We start from the raw sequence: 18,723 nt of genomic DNA on the forward strand, positions 1-18,723 counted from the left end.
TAGAGGTGCCAATGCCATGAAGTCAGCCCTTGGTATCCCCAGCTATCCTCATCACTGACAGCCTTCCAATCAGTAATCGACTACTGTTGGATGATGAGATGGATTCAGGCCAGCCTGGAGCAAGGACAAGGAGGGTCCTTTTGGATTGCTTTGTCTCATTGTCTGTAATTCGATGTGCTCATGGCTTCTCTAGCCTGTTCTATCCTTGGAAAAAGAGATCTTAACAGGGATTTAACCTTCTATGACATTGTTGCTATCAGAAGAAAAGGCCTGCAAGAAGCCTAACATTTTTCGGTGAACATTTGGTGAAAACAACAGGTCTACTAGCTCGCGATGCAATGCGCTTTGAGCTTGTAGATCGTCTATTTTCAGAGTAGAGATTTGATGTAGAGGAAAAAAGGATGGGACCAAGGATATACCCCTGGGGGACCTGGTCAACAAAGTATTTACTGTGTAGGGCTATAGTATACTGTAAATGGTTAACGATATTAACACTAAGTATATACTGTGTAGGGCTATAGTATACTGTAAATGGTTAACGATATTAACACTAAGTATATACTGTGTAGGGCTATAGTATACTGTAAATGGTTAACGATATTAATGGCATATTTCACTGATAAATAATCAGGAAGATGATGACATCATTTCAGCTTGGTTAAAGTTCAAAGTTGGCACATTAAACTAGAGAAAACAATATGACAATAAAATCCTGCAAAATATTTCGAGTGCATTTATATAGACATTTTGTAATTTCTGTAATCTCTTTTGGGGTGTAGAGAGACCCGTCATGACTTTTATGGAAAGTAACAAGTTTCAGCTGTCGAAGGACCCTCTTAATTACATTTAATCCTTGAGCCAAGTTTAAGAAATGCATTCCAAGAAATGTCTTCAGGAGAAAATGAACCTCTTTTTCCTTGTAGATTTATTGGATTATATTAATTTACATCTGTGTTGTATCAGTTAAGTTCTTTTTTAACCACATGAACCCTAGTGTCCCTATTCTCAGTTTGTTAACATGTTTCAGATCAAAACACGCTGCACGTGCAACTTGACGTGTTGTGAGATTGTAGACCGGCTATTGTCGCTACTTGACCTACAATAAATGATACACTATTGGGTTTAAGAGGTTAAAATATCAATGCCACCCTGACGACAGTGATTCCAATAGGCTGGTTTCCAATACAAGACTAAACAAGGCAAGACATTACTATCACAGAGACAGAGGAATTAACTCACAGTGATTCCTTTGTGCATTTCTGCCAGCTAGGTTATAGTTTCCAGCAACAGAACCTGTCTCTGATCCAGTGTTGTAGACATGTTGATTTGACCCAGGCACTGGCAAGCCTCATGTTGTACTGCTGTAGAATAATAACTTATGACTCTTCTATTCTCCTAAGCCCAATTCTGGCACGATGACATTCACTGCTTTGTGTACTGGACCAGACCGTTGGTGTTTCGTTTGGTAATTCTATGGCTCGTGTATGACATCATACCACAGCTGTTTTAGTCTGTTATTCATGTGTCATAGAACAGATATTTGTATTGGCTATTGGACCATGTGCTGCTGTTAGTTGTATGTATAGCAGACAGAACAAATACCGTTCCTACATACTGTACAAAACACTGTTCCTCTTATCCGGCTCGTGTTTCTGCTGAACTGAACTAAGCATCTGAATAGAGTTCAGATAAACAATTTGGCGAGATCCCCCCTTTGTATACTGTCATTGTCACAATACAATGTTAACATGCTGATGTTTTTGTGCTCTATAGAATATTTTGAAGAATAGTTTAATAACTTTAAACTCTCCAGTGCACACTTCAAATGTTCTGAAAATTGTTTTATTTTTTCCCCCATATTAATGGCTTGGATGACTTGGATGATGCTTTCTTTCCATCAACTGAAAATAACACTTCTTTCCACACAGTGCATAAATAATTTGCTTATTTACGCATTTGAAAAGTCAGGAATACTTTGAAATATTGTCTAATATGGACCTGCACAATCTCTTTGCCAAAAATAGCACATCTACAAGCTCACAATGTGATGCGACGCATTCTTTTTCCCCCAAGAACAGGGACGCTAGGATTGATTTTTACTTTTAAGTGCGCTTAGACAAAGTAAATCCTAAAAGGTAACACTGGATTTTAAAGTATAATAATGACGTTTGCCAACGTATTGGTTGGTATCTTATGTTTCAGAACTATCCGACCGGAGCATGTAGTGCGTACTGTGTACAAGGCGACAGGCTGCACTGACAACTCCAACCACCACGTGATCTACCTGGAGCATGTGGTTGTACGCATTACAATCACACACCCCCGTCGAGGGGACCTGTCTATAAACCTCACTTCCCCCTCAGGGACCAAGTCTCAGCTACTTGCCAACAGGTAAGACATGAGACCTAATCTCCTTGTGCTGTATCATCGCTTGTTTGTCCAAAGCAGTCACTTTATCTGGAAATGGAAACGATAATCTGTGTTCCATTGAATCCAATGTAGTTATTAAATAACTACATTGGATTCAATGGTGACTACATTTTTGTCACAATCTGTTGATACCTTTTCATTGGTTAAATATTTATTAAAAACATATAAAAAAATATATCACTTCCAAAGATAGGCTATTTTCGCTACTTTTGTGTGACACTCTTGTACGAAGAAGTAGTAGGGTATTAATTTACAGAAAAACATTAAAGGTGATATAGACAAGTTTTAAGCCACAATTTTAAATATATATATATATATATCTATAGTTTTTCCCTCTAGCATCCCCTGTATGATGATACAGTGTCTGCAGGCAGACACTACCGTTGGCAGCCTCTGGGATGTTTTGATTTCTAGGTGTTTATAGCTAAGGGACGTCGGGGTGTGAGGGGGAGGAGGGGTTAGTGGGGGGGTGAGGCGGAGTTGTAGCCAATCACAGCGAGGGTGTCTACAAAGCCCCAGTCCCACTCCCCAGCACAGTTTTATAATGAATACGCAAATTACGCAATGCAATTTATATTTCCCCTTAGTTTTACCTACATTCTTCATATGAAATAGTATGTTCATGATTTTTTTTATTGAAATTATGAGAATCGCTATGTACCGCTTCATTGTCTTGGTGGCAGCAGCAGGCAGCAGCCTAACGGTGCATGTTCCTCGGGTTGATGCCGGTCGGCGAGCGTGGTTTGGGCACTGACCACGCTCGCCGAGCAGCGGCCAGGCAGTAGGAGAGGAGAGGAGGGGGATCCGAGTCATTCCGACTCCGAGATGAGATTACGTTGCATGATCAGACCCCCACCAAATCGCCTGGTTACATCAATATTGTGAAGTGGGTTGTATGTGGTTATTTGTTGAAATGGTGGAAGTCGCTATAGTGAATCACCAGTCACCACCACCGGATCACCATGGCTCTGTCGGTGCGGCTGTCTTGAGCCTGCCTGGCGGGTTGAAGTGTGGATTCTAATCTACAGTGGTTGCGGTCCGCGAGAGGATGACAGATCATCATCATAGCGAATCAGCGATTTTGATCATTACAATGAATAACCGTGGACAAAGTAGTTCACATGAATGCTGTGGTGGCTGGGGCATTTGAGGGGCAATATATATTTTATATGCACCGCCACTGACAAATAAAATAGAATTAATATGTTGACAGCAGAGTGAGCCTCTGCCTCCGGCGCCACTTCCTCATTTGCGACCACGCCACGGGACTTGTGTGATATTGCGCTTATGGTACAGTTACCCGTAAAAAAAAAGCATGCCAACTAATTTTCATTGTAACTAAGATGTACGATAGAAATTCATTGAATTGAATGCCATATTTAGCCATATGAGCGCAAATGCATTGCGTCCCTCCCAGCAGCAACAACAACCCCATATCCTGAAGTGACCTGGCTCGGTCAATAGACTTACGGGGGGGGGGGGGGGTGGAGCTAGATTTAGATTTGAGTCTGTTTGGAAACACTCACTCACTTCTGTGTACAAACTGGAAACTTGTCTATATCACCTTTTAAAGTTTAAATATGGAGATACAAGGTTTCTCCCTGACAACAACAATATTACAAAACTGTTGTACGTCCAGCATATATTATGAACAGAGAATGCAATTCTTCTTCATTTCTAAATCCACACTGCCTTCCAAATTGAAGGGCAGTGGTGATGAGATTATTGACTTAATTTGAAATTAACATGAAATAATTAAATGTTTAGTTTTTTCTTCAGACTTTATGGTCTTAGATGTCTCACGCCTTTTCTTAAAATTCAATGAAAAATTTCGTTTTTGACCAAGATTGGTTATCTTTTTTGTGGATGTTACAATTGATCATATGAGATATGGAGTGTGTGCTGTGAAGGAAAATGGCTTAAATAACTCCTGTTGCAACTTTCTGTTTCTGCAACCAGGTTACTGACATTAATTGCACGACTGCACGTGCTTGCTTGGTTTTGATTGTAACAGTTTTCAGTACTTGACTCCTGAGTGGCATACTTTGCGTGGGCATGTTTTCCATTTGGTGTGCGTGCTTGTTCTGTTGTCTAGGTTATTTGACCATTCCATGGAAGGCTTTAAGAACTGGGAGTTCATGACCACCCACTGCTGGGGAGAGAAGGCTGCCGGAGACTGGATCCTAGAGATCCATGACTCACCATCTCAGCTCCGCAGCCAGAAAGTACCTGGTATGGATTCTATGGAATAGCTATTAATAGTGCTGCAACTATCGATTAATTTCTTAGCGATTATTCGGATATGGAACAGCATTCATCAAACAAACAGCATTTTCCTCATGCCTTTTTGTGTAAAGGGAAGCTGAAGGAGTGGTCTCTGGTGCTTTACGGTACGTCTGTGCATCCATACTCTGCGCCTCTACGTAGTGACAAGCCCCGCTCCACAGACCTGCTGGCACCCACTGACGAGGAGTTCACAGAGGAATACAATGGTGAGGATTTGAGACCAGACAAACAGGTGCTGACGCCAAAAGCTATTTGCTGTAGCACCTGGCTGTCTATGGATCTGGCATCTGTGTGTCTTTTGTCTACTTAACTTAGCTATGGCATTATGATGTTTCAGATGGCATGTTGTCATTTTACAGAAACATGACATCATCCATGGCACATACTTTCTGTCTATAGACTAGTTGATTATACTTTACCTGTGTTGATTCATCATCATCTCCATATCTCTAGGCCCATGTGACTCGGAGTGCAATGAAAATGGCTGCGAGGGTCCTGGACCCCATCACTGCATCAATTGCCTCCATTATTTCCTCAAGTTCAAGAACAATACCAGGTCAGATTTCAATGTTCTCAATTCTTTGAACATGACATTTTTTGAGGATAACGGGTACCATTGTGTTTTCCAGTGTGTGTGTGTGTGTGTGTGTGTGTGTGTGTGTGTGTGTGTGTGTGTGTGTGTGTGTGTGTGGATCAAAGTCTTGTAATTGCCTTTGTGTTGTGTGTCTAATAAAAGACGAGCTGTGCAGGTGCATTAAGGCAATCTGGGAAACTCAGGCACTGCCTTATCATTAGTCCTCTTTAGAGATGCATGCGCTGCACTTTAACACTTCCATTGGGAGCAATTGATGAATGACGCTGGGAGGGGTTGGGCTAGAGAAGCAGAAGTGCTGTTTAATGTTCAGGTAATTACATCCCTCCTTATGTCTTTGATGGCCTTGACTAACTGGAGGGAATGGGGGTCAAGAATAGTTGGTGCTTATCTGTACGTGCCGTGGGTGTCGCACATTGAAAAAAGTCGATCTACAAGCTCACAACACGTTGTGCTGCAACGCGTTGTTGTGAGCTTGTAGATCTGCTCTTGTCGGTGCTTTTTGCCAACAGTGTGCAACTAAGTAGACTTAATGTGCTGCATGCATGCCATATGTGGAAACATTGTAATGTGTGAAAAAGTGTTAATGAGTGCAGGGCTGTGAAGTTATCCAACAGATGTGACACCTGTTCCCCATATAAGACAGACAATTACAGGCATGCACACTTTCTCTCCCTGTAAGCACAAGTATACACTGCAAAAATCCAGCACATTAATTAAATTATTTTGGGATTCCGGCCACTTGCACCTACTATCTTTATATTATTTATTCAAGGATTGTCACAGCTTACAGGATAAGATAGGGGGGGGGGTAAATAATATAATAAATATATTAATACATTTGACAGTAAATAAAAAGGTACAATGAAGAGTCTGCCCCATCTTAATGTCTAATTCACAAAAGACATTGCGCTAATGTTATGGCAGCACTGAACACACCCATAACATTTTGCAGCTGAGTGCAATTTGCCCTCATTTTGCATCTGATTGCAATTATCTATGTGGCAAAGTATAACTAAATGGAGGCTTTACGCTGCACTATTTATTTGTGTGCTGAATGCTGATGCATCTTTGACTGTCACTGAGGAGGTTGTGGAACTGGTGTCAAGGCATTAAGTAAGCTTCACAAAAGCCTGGAAATGGACAATGGCAGTGTACTAATAAAAACATGTAGTTATATTTGAGCCAATACACTCATCCAACTCAGTGGTTTCACACTTGGCTTCATCATAGAACGCACAGCGTTGAAAGGCCATTTGATGCTTGGACGCTGCAGGCTGAAAGCTGCTGTAAACGCAACAATGTATGTGTATGTAAGAACAAATAAAATACTGCTGCCATGATCATGATGAAAGTCTGGGCGTGACATACCATATACATGTGCTTCAGTTACCACCAACCCTCTGAAGACACTAATAACTTTCACTTGTTTTTTAATTGGACTTTTTATTTATTTATTCATTCAATTCAATAAGAAAAAGCCAAATTTATACTTCCATATGAATATGTACAAAATGGTATTGTTCCGGAGCCCTGAGATGGTATTTAATTGGCAGTGCAGTTAAGTGTGAATTTCACCCGTGTGCTTTGATTAATAATAGAAACTGATATCCAATCATTATCCATCCCAATGTACAGGACATTCATTCATTCAACGCATCACTCACGTTCAACAGGTTACCAAAATCTGTGGATGCTCACATCATCTATCATGTGTCTATGGAGTTAACATTACCCTAATAGACCCCCAAGTGTGGTTAGTATATTGAAATATCTTCCTTGTGTATTTGTAGTTTCTTCCTGAAAGCTGAAAGCCTTTGAGTCCAAGGCCCAATCAAAATACACCAGATATAGTCACATAGTCACAATATCATCCCCTACCCTAACCACCCTTCTCCCTTTATCATACAACAGCTATGGGTGTGGCTTCAGTCCAGGTGGATCACCACCCACCTGAAAACCAGGAATACTTAATGAACTGGTGGGTGTGGCCACAGAAAAACATAATTTTAACACGTTCTGTACACCCTGTTCATCAAGTCCATATGAACTACTAGCATAATGTCAAACTCCTTTTTTCCCTCGCCATCACCGTCCACCGTCACACACTCTTTCATTCCACTTTTTCCTCTCCTCCTTACTGTGCCTCCCTCCTTTCTCTTTTCTAGGATGTGTGTGTCTGAGTGTCCCAGTGGGTTTTTCCGTGACGACAGGAAGCGCTGCAAGAAGTGCTGGTCGTCATGTGAGACATGTGTTGGTAGCCGCAGCGACCAGTGCACCACCTGTAGGGTGGGGTACCACCTCAGCGAGGGTTCCAACACCTGCGTTGCCAGCTGTGCAGATGGGTTCTTCTTGGAGCATGGTGGGTTGCAGAGTTTAATGCCAGCCATATTAACAATCCTCTGCACTCTTTTTCAAGTAAACGATTTTTGTCCCAATTACTGAACATTTTTAACCATAAAATCTGTAATTCTTTCTACCCAAATAAATCTATTTGAATTTTAATTGAAAACACTGCTTCTTTCACTGCCAATGCTTTTCACAGAAATATCTCCATTAACTGTGTAAAGAAATAATAATTTTCTTTAAGTTCTTCCTTGTAATTAGAAAATGCAAAGAATTGTTTCAATTCGAAATAAACATGACGAACAAAACAAACAAACAAACCTTGTTTGTTGAGTTCTATATCTTTGTGGAAAGCATCTTCTATTTTCAGATTCTGGGATGTCAAAAATAATAGAGCACTAAGATTTTTTTCTCTGCAATGTTTCAATTCCCAAAATGTATGCTCTGTTGTACTGTACTTGTTCTGATGCTGTCGCACAACAAAAAAACTCGTCACAGATCTTTTGACTCCCTCCTTCCCCCTAATTCGTAGAAACATGATCTGACTTTGCTGATGCAACATACAGTGTGTCATGATTCATGGAAACCATTTTTATGGAATGTTGTACAGAAGAGGAAATGCTTGGTGTGTTCTGTGACCGTAAAAGTAAAACTGCTATCCATATAGATTTAACAAATGAAGCCCTACATTCTTTGTCGTATGATAAATAGTGAAGATCTGAGTTGACTTTTAGCCTATAAAGAAAATAGGTTCACCCTTTTTGTAATTCATGGCCCTGCTGAACACAACACTGGTCCATGTGCAATGCCTCAAAGGTGTATCAAGTCTACCCTTTGAAATGTTCACATGTTCACACATACCCTCTTCTACAGTATAATACATCAATGACCACCTCAGCTCTGCCCATCCCCTCCCCTGCCTCCTGTTCATCTCCTCCGCCACACATCGCCTCTCTCTCCCTCCTCCTTCACCTTTACCCTCACCTTTCCCCTGCTCCCTTCATCCCCTCTTTCATTTTGAAAGTGACCAGACGTCTGGTTCGTATTAGTCACTGTGTATGACTGACTGACCTTCCGTCTTCCAGATTCCAACATGTGCAGGAGATGCCCTGAGAACTGCAGGAGGTGCACCACCTCCAGTGTCTGCACAGAATGTAAACCAGGGATGAGGTAACTTGAATACTTTTGACCTGGCATCACTATTTTGGGCATGTCCTCATATATCTCTTATATTCTGGGGGTGTCAGGCACAAAGCAGTCTACTGCATTATAGCTATCAGTTTGGGGGTCCCAGAACCACTGGCATGAGCTACCCATTATCCCATTTCCAGACGCATATAAACATGTACAATTTAGGCATTTAGCAGAATTAATCCAGAGTGATTTACAGTAATCAAGAACAAAACATGGTATTTACATCATAACATGAATAAAATGCAGGTAGAATTCAATCGATATCCATGCACTTAACATTTACTGCCATTCACTATGCATGGCAGACAGCTGACCTATGAATGTATAACATCCTTCTAATAGCTGTTGCTGAAATATAGTTGTAATAATACAATGTATGGTTTCCACCAGAATGTGTTTTGGCTTAACCTGAGAGCATTATTTTGAGCCTTATCTATCAAAACAAATGCAACAGAATCAAGGATATAGGAAAATCCTGACATGGTATTACGCTATAGTCCCAAAAGGCCAGTCAAAGCAGTAGGAATTCAATGTAGTAGAGGACCTGAATAAGATATGTCTTAGTCAGGTCCTAGACTAAAAGTTTTAAAACTGTTGAGTCCAAAGCAGTAGGAGTCTTGCTATACTCAGCTAGTGTGCGTCTCTTTGCGGGTTTGGGTTAGCCTTGTAAGAAGTTCTGACCTGTATTTTAAAAGCCCCTGATCTGAACCAGTCAGTTATCTATACTGACATCATTTTCTGGCCACTTCCACGCAAACCTCTTTAAACCACAGTGACCGCACTTGACCTGATACGGGATAGAGTGTTCCAGAGTAGGTCATGAAGGAAGCACTTGTGAAAATTTGGAAACATTGTGGTCCTGAACCCAGCACGTAGTCAAGAGACGGAGCTGGGGGACACATGTGAATAGTAGTGCCGACGAGACCACAATAAGACAGATGCACATACACACATGCACTCAGACACAATGTCTCCCCTCTCCAATTCAGTACACCGTTTATGGTTGGTGGGGAGGAGAGGAGGAAGTGTGGACCAAACCAGACCCTTTCTGGGAAACATTAGCTAACACAGCCCAGCTGGTTTTCAACTCAGCACAGAGTCGGGACCAACCTGTCCTCACTTTGACTTCTTAGAACTGGGTTTATAACCTCCAACGTTGCTCTCTAATGGACTTTTGCCCCTTCGCTTGCCATTGTAAAAAAACGAGTGTTTATTTAAGAGTGTACAAAGGTAACTAAATGGACCCCTAAGGCTTCATTTAGTTACATTTGGTTACATTTGTCCACCCTCAAATTTACAAATGGATGGATAGTACACCAAGGATTTTAATGTGTATGAGTTAAAATAAATGCACTTTAAGTGCATAAGAACATAGATACCTTAAATTAAACCACAGGATGGTCACATTCCTGAATACCAAGTGAAAGGCCAGTCAGTGTCCTGACCACCCACAAAAAGTAAGTATCATTGGTGCTAGAGTTGGGTTGTTTTTCTAGCATTATCTCAAAGCTTAGTGATTAACTTGTACTTGGCCGGAATTTCCAGATTTACTGTAAATAACGGAGAAAAAACTACTACATATCAGCATGATAGTTCTCCCTTAAAAGTGTCATTTGTCAAGTTCCTTTTTTCTTTTCAGTTCTTTCATTAATTAAATTACCGGTAATTAAAGTCCATTTCCGCCTGTGGGTCTGGAAGTTCCGGAGACCCCCACACAGAGTTGCATCACTCTGTTCACACGGGTGTGATTGTCTTATTATTATTTTTTTCTTAAAAAAAATAATAATAATAATACAAATATAATTCATAATAATATTTTTTTTGTTCTTTTCCCCCCTCCCCGTTACACCTAGAGGTCGAAAATTCTAGTAAGTCAACAACTGTGCTTCACTCCAAAGGCACCGCTCACTTCACAATGGTGTGATTTATTTTACCTTGCATTTCTGGCTTTTTATTTCACTGGAGTTGTAAGGGCTGAAAAAAGAAATCCTCATTCGGAGACAACAGTTTCACTTACAGAGTAAACCCTATGTATTTCATTGACTGTGATTCCCCTGGGCTCTATAGAGGGTATACATATTACACTTGCATAAAGTGAATGGCAAAATGAATGACAAAGTGAGTTTAATGACGTTTATCGTCATTTAATGCAGTCAAATTCAAGTTTTTTGTTCGGATGTATGGGCTTTGTTTTTTGTCACTCAGTAGGTGTTCCTACATAACTTCCAGGTTTGATGATGATGTCATGCGCATACCCTCTATACTTGCCACCCTCCTTTTTCCCTCTACACCAAATCTATTTGCTGAAAATAGCCAATCTACAAGCTCACATTGCACTGCATTGTGAGCTTGTAGATCTGCCACACCAGAGGATGTATCACTCTTCATAGAGCATCATTGTTACAATGTCCTGTGTGAAAGGCTCATAACCGTATGCATGGCATTGTTTGTGTCCAGTCTCCAAGGAAACAAGTGTCAGATGACATGTGACTCAGGAACTTATTACAATGGGCATAGAAGGACCTGTGAGCCCTGCCATCGGGCGTGTGCCACCTGTGCAGGTATACAGAACTTCTTCAAATGTGCATTCATTTCCATTCAGAATAATTCTCCCACCTGCTTTTCTCCTCTGTACTACTCAGTGTTGTAGGGGGTTGCAACTATTCATTATTTTCTTAGCCGTTTCTTTTCTGTGCATTACTTACTTATATAATTTGTCGCACAATGGTGTTGTGCATAACATAGCTGATCTACAAGCTCACAACGTGCCGCATGACGTGATGCGAGCTTGTAGATCAGCTACTTTCACTATTGAAACCAACCTGTGACTTATTTCCTATAAAACATTTGATATATCTTTTTTTTATTAATCAATTAAATCAATTAAGTTGCACTGATGACAAAGTAAGCTTGTTTGCATCTTGTCACAGGTACAGGGATAGAGGCATGTACCAAGTGTGCAGAGGGATACCTGCTAGAGGAATGGAGGTGTGTGACAACATGCAGTGCTGGCTACTACCTGGCAGAGAAGACCTCAGATAGTGGACAGGCGCTAAGGTCATGCTCAAAGTAAGTCATCCTACAGTACCTGATTGATTGATTGATCTTTTTATTAGTGTCCTCTACTGCAAGATGCCCAGCCCCACAGGCACACTGGGGACCCCTGGAAATGCTTTGGCCATGTCTCGTACAGAATTGTATAACATGCATACATACATACATACATACAGTGTAGAACTAGGTGCCCTAGTTCTACACCAGCCGTCCGGACCATATATATATATCAAAATATTTGTTCAAACTCCCAGGTCACTAAGAACACACAATCACTGTTCCTCAGGATTGCCTTTTGTCTACCATCCTCAACTGCCAGAGGTAGGGCACCAGTTCTTAGTTGAGCACAGAGAGACCTTTGAGCATCATTTGTTAACTGAAGTCTGAACGCCGCAACGTGAAGCCGTATTGGCTGCATACTCTGAACGCCGCAACGTGAAGCCGTATTGGCTGCATACTCTGAACGCCGCAATGTGAAGCCGTATTGGCTGCATACTCTGAACGCCGCAATGTGAAGCCGTATTGGCTGCATACTCTGAACGCCGCAATGTGAAGCCGTATTGGCTGCATACTCTGAACGCCGCAACGTGAAGCCGTATTGGCTGCATACTCTGAACGCCGCAACGTGAAGCCGTATTGGCTGCATACTCTGAACGCCGCAACGTGAAGCCGTATTGGCTGCATACTCTGAACGCCGCAATGTGAAGCCGTATTGGCTGCATACTCTGAACACCGCAATGTGAAGCCGTATTGGCTGCATACTCTGAACGCCGCAATGTGAAGCCGTATTGGCTGCATACTCTGAACGCCGCAACGTGAAGCCGTATTGGCTGCATACTCTGAATGCCGCAACGTGAAGCCGTGAGCTGAGGCTGCGGCACACAAACTGATTATAGATGTTCATAAACGAGAGCTTGCTGCAGCTGGCAATTATGACTGAGTAATTCTTGTTTCAAAATGTCTGCCCTAAATTGCTCCTGATGTAACATTAATAATTTCTGTTATCCATATTTATATTACACTGTAGGATATTCATAAAATATATATTTAATAGATCAGAGAGTATGAAAATTAAGGAAACCTTTCTTATCCACGGGATTATGTGTTCTGCTCTAATTTACTTTTATTAAGCCTCTCTTCTGGCAGTAAGGCAGTTCTACAGTCTAATCATTTCACATCTCTGCCTTGTCAGTCAGCTTTCTGTGTCACCTTCAAAGCATCACTTAATGTTCAGGCAGTCTGCTGTGCTGATTCAACAATTTAGCAGCTTCATATCAACTCTGTCTACAAGCTCAGAGGGTGTGTGAACACTACATTCATGGCAAGTTTTGTGGGGTCACAATATAGTCTTCCACAGCTTTACCACGTGTAGAATCTTTCAAATCTGCAATTCGACTATTCAAGTCACTACAGATATAGGATAACAGTTCTTGTAGATCTTGTAGATTCAATTAAACAAATACAGTGGGAAGGCCTCCGGTCCAGATGGTTATCCTATAGAGTTCTATAAAAAATGCATTGATAAACTAGCTCCTCTTTTGTTAAGAATGTTCAATGACACTACCGAATCTGTCCCCATAGGTGTGACCATAGCTGCTATGAGTGCACAGGGCCTGGTGAAATGAACTGCAGCAGCTGTGTCAGTGGCTACAACCTGGAGGCCACAGCTTGTGTGGTCAGCACCATCTGCAAAGATGGTGAGTTATCAACTTTCTATATTGACTAGCATATGGAAATGGAATGAAATCCTTGATCAACTGGTGTTTTGGATCCAAATGTACATATTGTAAGGAATATCAATATAATTGAAGAAATAAACATACATGATACATGTATGTTATATTTTATTTATTTATTTTTCTCACAAGAATTAATTCTTGAAGTACTATGTTGCCAAATTATAAAATGAAAGTACAGTATATGTTGAGGCATATCCAATCTACTGTTCTGGTCAATCAAGCAATCAAGAATCTAGAAGGGTTTATTTGTCATTTGTCACTTACTCATAAAGGTACAAGCAGTGAAATGTGTGGCACAAAGAGTGTTTGTGCAGAGTAAAATACTCAGTTAAACACTACTGTGTATATATACTTTGTTGCCTGGGGTGCCCCAGGGCACCAAATGTATTAAAAAAATAGATCAATTGTGCAATAGGCCTAAGTTTGAGAATGCGTTGCTTAAATGCGTGCCATTTTGCATTCCTAATTGAATTGTCACTAGAGCAGAGGCACAGTTTCTGCCAAAAGGGAGCCTTGGTATAAAATAACAGCAGAGAACACACTGGTCTGGTTTCTCTTTCATTTTCAGCTTTTTAATAACCCAGTAACCCATCACAACAAACTGCTCACTGATCTGATCTGCTCTGCACAGTGTCTCAGTCCCGTCTCTCTGTCCAACCTTTATCTATCCATCCATCCATCCATCCATCCATCCATCCATCCATCCATCCATCCATTCCTATCTATCTATCTATCTATCTATCTATCTATCTATCTATCTATCTATCTATCTATCTATCTATCTATCTATCTATCTATCTATCTATCTATCTATCTATCTATCTATCTATCTATCTATCTATCTATCTATCTATCTATCTATCTATCTATCTATCTATCTCATTAAATGGTATAATTGGTTTTGACACAGAGGCTGACACATTCACACCGGCATGCGCCAACATATTTCTCACGTTATTTAAGACATTTTGATCATCTGCTTTAAAATCACTGCTTTTCAACTGCTTCCTTGTGCTTAGTCTTATCTTCTCAACTCTGGCTTGTCTTCTTTATTTTACACTCTACTGCACTAACTCTATTTTCATTGCTGTATGCTCTATTGCTTCAGTCTTGTTTAAATTGTGCATGTGTTGGCAATTAGGAAAGGCTATTTTAATGCAGTACATTTTCTATTTTCTTTACATTAAAGACTGGCCAAGGTGATCTGGTTATGTGGCTAACAACTAACAAAGTTCATAATTGCTGGGTTTGCTCTTTTCTATGGCTGGCTTTTCACTAAAACGCCCATAAACCTTACCGGTCTGTGATACATTTCAAGATAAAAATATATCTCCTGTGTCCTTTCCATGATGATGGAGATCTTTACTTGGGGCACGTTCGGAAATTCTGCACGTGCCCTTTGTCAAAGCTCAAAGTGCACCCTCCAGTAATGTGAGCTGGAGTGTGTATATATTGTCACTGTTGAGCAGAAACCTTGTGTCCATATATACATTTATATTTATTTTCTCATTAATGAATGCACTATATGGTTGCATTGCCACAACCTTATACTGTAGATGACTACATTGGATCCATTGGAAAGTTTCTACCCAACAGTGACAATATCCAACCTAATAGGTGCAGGACAAAAGGATAATAATAGGAAGAAATAGCTGCACACTGATCATTTCAAGCTACACTCTGTAACTTTAATATTCTACTGTGGATTTGAAACCGAGTCGACCACCCAAGTGTTAACATTTTCATCACTGAGCTAATAGAGCCTGCATGCCTGCTCATGTGATGAATTGAATTTGGACCTTCAGGCAGTACCACTTGTCATCCAGTAGTGGTTAAACCAGAAACAGGTTATACATGTCTCAATAGAAGAGTTGGGAGACTGGTGGTCCACTTCAAATGTTTTCAGCTATGCAAAACTACCTTTTGACTTTTTAAAATCAAACATCTGTTGTGACGTTTGTCTTCTTACTGTTTCTCTTTTTTCCCCTCCCAAATCTGTTTTCCCTTTTTCCTGACATGGATCCAATCATTCCTGCGGGACTACGATCGTTTTTCCCCACCTCGACAAACATCACACCTGTGATTGGATCCTCAAAACTCTTCCTGTCACCTGACCCCTCTCCTGACCAATCACATGGCTCTACCTTTTGATCCTGACCAACCTATGATGGTTCTACACTGTGTGTATGCACGCTGTTATTGTTTTTTGTTTTCCTCCCTCCTCGTGCCACTCCCCTTTATCTCTTATTTCTGCTCTATGGAAAGCAAATGAAGAATCTTGGGCGGAAGGCAGTTTCTGTGTGCTTGTAAAAAAGAACAATCTCTGCCAGAGGAAAGTGCTGCAGCAGCTGTGCTGCAGAACGTGTTCGCAAAAGGGGTGACAGAACATTCTTGGCGGGCATACGTGGGGGGCGTAACCGGATGCAGGGGAACAAGGGGCACCCCTCTTCCTCAAACCTCTCAGCCCACACATTCATAGTCAAATAATTTATAAAAAGAATCTGTGCCTCTTTAAGGGACTGCATCGGAGGTGCGATGACAGGACTACAACAAACCTACCTTTTTTTTCCTGTAGTGGGACATGCGCACACGGTCAGGGTGTAAAATGACTGGGACATACTTCAAGAACAAACAAGCAAACAAAAACAAAAGTGAAACAGAACACACAAACGAGCAAAAGTGTCGGCATTCTGTGACCAAAGCATTGATGCCAAAATAATTGTACCTTCTTTTTTTTTGTTTGTTGCCAGTGTAGAGTGTGTAGCTAAGCAGGAGCCATTCAGCCTGTGAATCTTGCTTCTTTGCATTTTCATTTTGGCTCCTCATTCTTCCTCCTCTGCTAGCGAATATCAACGATGGCAATCGATTCATGTACAGTAGGAAAGGCCCCAGTGTGTCTGTGTGCAAATAAAGAATTCATACATGCATGCAGGTCATTACACACCTTGTGCAGATAAACATGCATATACGTACGTACACACACATACACACCACACACATACATTAGGATTTACTGTGGCACCATATACAATTACAAACACTTGCGTGTGTGTGTGTGTGTGTGTGTGTGTGTGTGTGTGTGTGTGTGCGTGTGTGCGTGTGTGTGTGTGTCTCTCTCTCTCTTGGTGTGGGGAGGGGAAGGCCAACGATCCTTGATGTAAGACCAGAGCCTATTGATTCATTACTGTGGTACTATTAAGCACATCAATAGTCATTCCTTCCGGATCTTTCTGCATGGAGTAATAAACTTGGCAGTGAGTGGAAATTATTCCGTTAATATGGATGCACCAATACATTTTTTTTTACTGACAATAATGACGCACACTACTAATAGGTTTAACCACTTAACCCAGTGGTTCTCTAATGTGTTCATGTCAAGGACCCCTAAATTGATTTGTATTTGGTCACTGACTCCCATTTGGAAATATTTTGTGTCAGGACCCACACAAGAGAAGATTTGTCAAGAGTAGCTGAAAACTAAAATAGGGCATAAGTGTTCTTATTCTATTCCTCATTTTGCGGGGGACCCCTGGGGATCCCTGAAGCTTCATGTGGTTAAACATTATTTAACCACATCCAAACTAATGATCCAAACAATTACCGCTGATGAACAATCCACACTTGGAGGATTAGTTTGCAATTGTTCCAATCCATATCCCTCCATTAGAGAAAATTGAAGATCCTTGTATGTGTGAAAAATATGTCACGTGGCAGTTGGCAGAAGTTCCGCAATACCTTTTTCAGCCAGTAGTATTGGTGCATCACTATTTTCAAACAAAACGTGTTGGGAATAAGATTATTTTATTGTAATGGAGGCGTATACCAACTGAAGTATTGCTCAGCGATCACAAAAATGTTTTTAATTTTAAGTGCGTTTCATTTGCTGATGGTGATCTCTGAAGCCTGATTTATACTTTGTCGTAGGTAGGATGGGGTCACATGGCAAAAATAGCTGATATACAAATTCACAACACGTCATATCCGTGACGCATTGTGAGATTGTAGATATGTTATTTTTTTTACGTGTGACACACAGTTGGGCGACAGGTAGACGGATGGGGCGGGGGTTTCACTTTCATCTCAGTTTGTTCAGGAAGTAGATTAAAAGTTCCAATATTTAAACTTGCTTCACAGGAAGAGTAGTCATAATAATAAGACATAATAAAAAAATGAATGCCTTATCAATACAATATAGAGTTCGATCGTGAGTGAATGGTCACCCTGGTGTAAATGTTTCAGCATCAGAAGCAGGAAAAGGGATTTAAGCACTACAGGGGTATGTTCAGGTAGCATATTCATGTTTTCTTTCTGAAATGTCAAACATTGAGCCTTTATTGTACAAAGGCACTTCAAATTGCTCTCGCCCATGCATTCTTTTGGGGTGAAAACTGTGGTGTTGCAGCCCCCCACAAACAACAAAACAACCTTCAGATGTGTGGCTTTGGATCTGTCTGTCTGTCTGTCTGTCTGTCTGTCTGTCTGTCTGTCTGTCTGTCTGTCTGAATGGAAATCCAAGGTTATTTGACTGGTACTGGATTCCAATAAAGAACAACATAATGTTTAAGATTCTTATTCTATTTGTGTGGGTTTTCACTCCTGCAGCTTGAGCAATTACAGTATTAGATGAATTGTTGTACTGTCGACTGTTATGGTTCTTGATGATTTGTAATAAAAATTGATGAATCCCTTTTTTGGTTAACAAAAACGTATTTTTGGTCATTGTTTAAGATGACTAAATTTTAATTTAGATTGTGTGGTTAGTAAACACACCCCTCCTATGAAAACTGTTTTATTGTGTACCTGTGATATACCTGACAATGCATTATTAATGTTACTCAAAGGCCTAGTTTTGAAAATCCTTTTTTTTCTTTTTTTTTTACTTAAATGTTCTTATTAAAATGTTTAATCTGTTCATGCTTTTTTCTTTATTATAGTTCTCATTCATTATATAGTAGTGAAACACTTTTTTCCAATGAACAAAAGTACCAAATAGTTGCATATATATACAGTAAATGCTATAGTTACTGTAGTATTGATTGATTGAAAATTGTATTAACTATTCATAAGGGTCCTCCATTTTCA

The 18,723-nt window shown here is 40.5% G+C and overlaps 1 protein-coding gene across 2 annotated transcripts in view; it reads left to right on the forward strand.

The window, feature by feature from the left end:
• pcsk5b (proprotein convertase subtilisin/kexin type 5b) overlaps positions 1 to 18,553 on the forward strand; it is a 73,442-nt gene extending 54,889 nt beyond the window's left edge. Inside the window, exons 12-21 of one of the 2 annotated variants that reach the window (XM_080766562.1) lie at positions 2,203 to 2,391; positions 4,526 to 4,662; positions 4,788 to 4,922; positions 5,170 to 5,272; positions 7,477 to 7,670; positions 8,740 to 8,824; positions 11,306 to 11,409; positions 11,779 to 11,917; positions 13,484 to 13,599; positions 15,907 to 18,553. In XM_080766562.1, coding sequence (XP_080622688.1) covers positions 2,203 to 2,391; positions 4,526 to 4,662; positions 4,788 to 4,922; positions 5,170 to 5,272; positions 7,477 to 7,670; positions 8,740 to 8,824; positions 11,306 to 11,409; positions 11,779 to 11,917; positions 13,484 to 13,599; positions 15,907 to 16,022 — 1,318 coding nt within the window. In that variant the 3' untranslated portion in view covers positions 16,023 to 18,553. The remainder of the gene's footprint in view (positions 1 to 2,202; positions 2,392 to 4,525; positions 4,663 to 4,787; positions 4,923 to 5,169; positions 5,273 to 7,476; positions 7,671 to 8,739; positions 8,825 to 11,305; positions 11,410 to 11,778; positions 11,918 to 13,483; positions 13,600 to 15,906) is intronic. The other variant, XM_080766563.1, reaches the window with a different exon arrangement.
• Positions 18,554 to 18,723: the final 170 nt, after the last annotated feature.

This window comes from Protomyctophum bolini (genome assembly GCF_963924005.1).
Source record: "Protomyctophum bolini genome assembly, chromosome: 6".
Lineage (NCBI taxonomy): Eukaryota > Metazoa > Chordata > Actinopteri > Myctophiformes > Myctophidae > Protomyctophum > Protomyctophum bolini.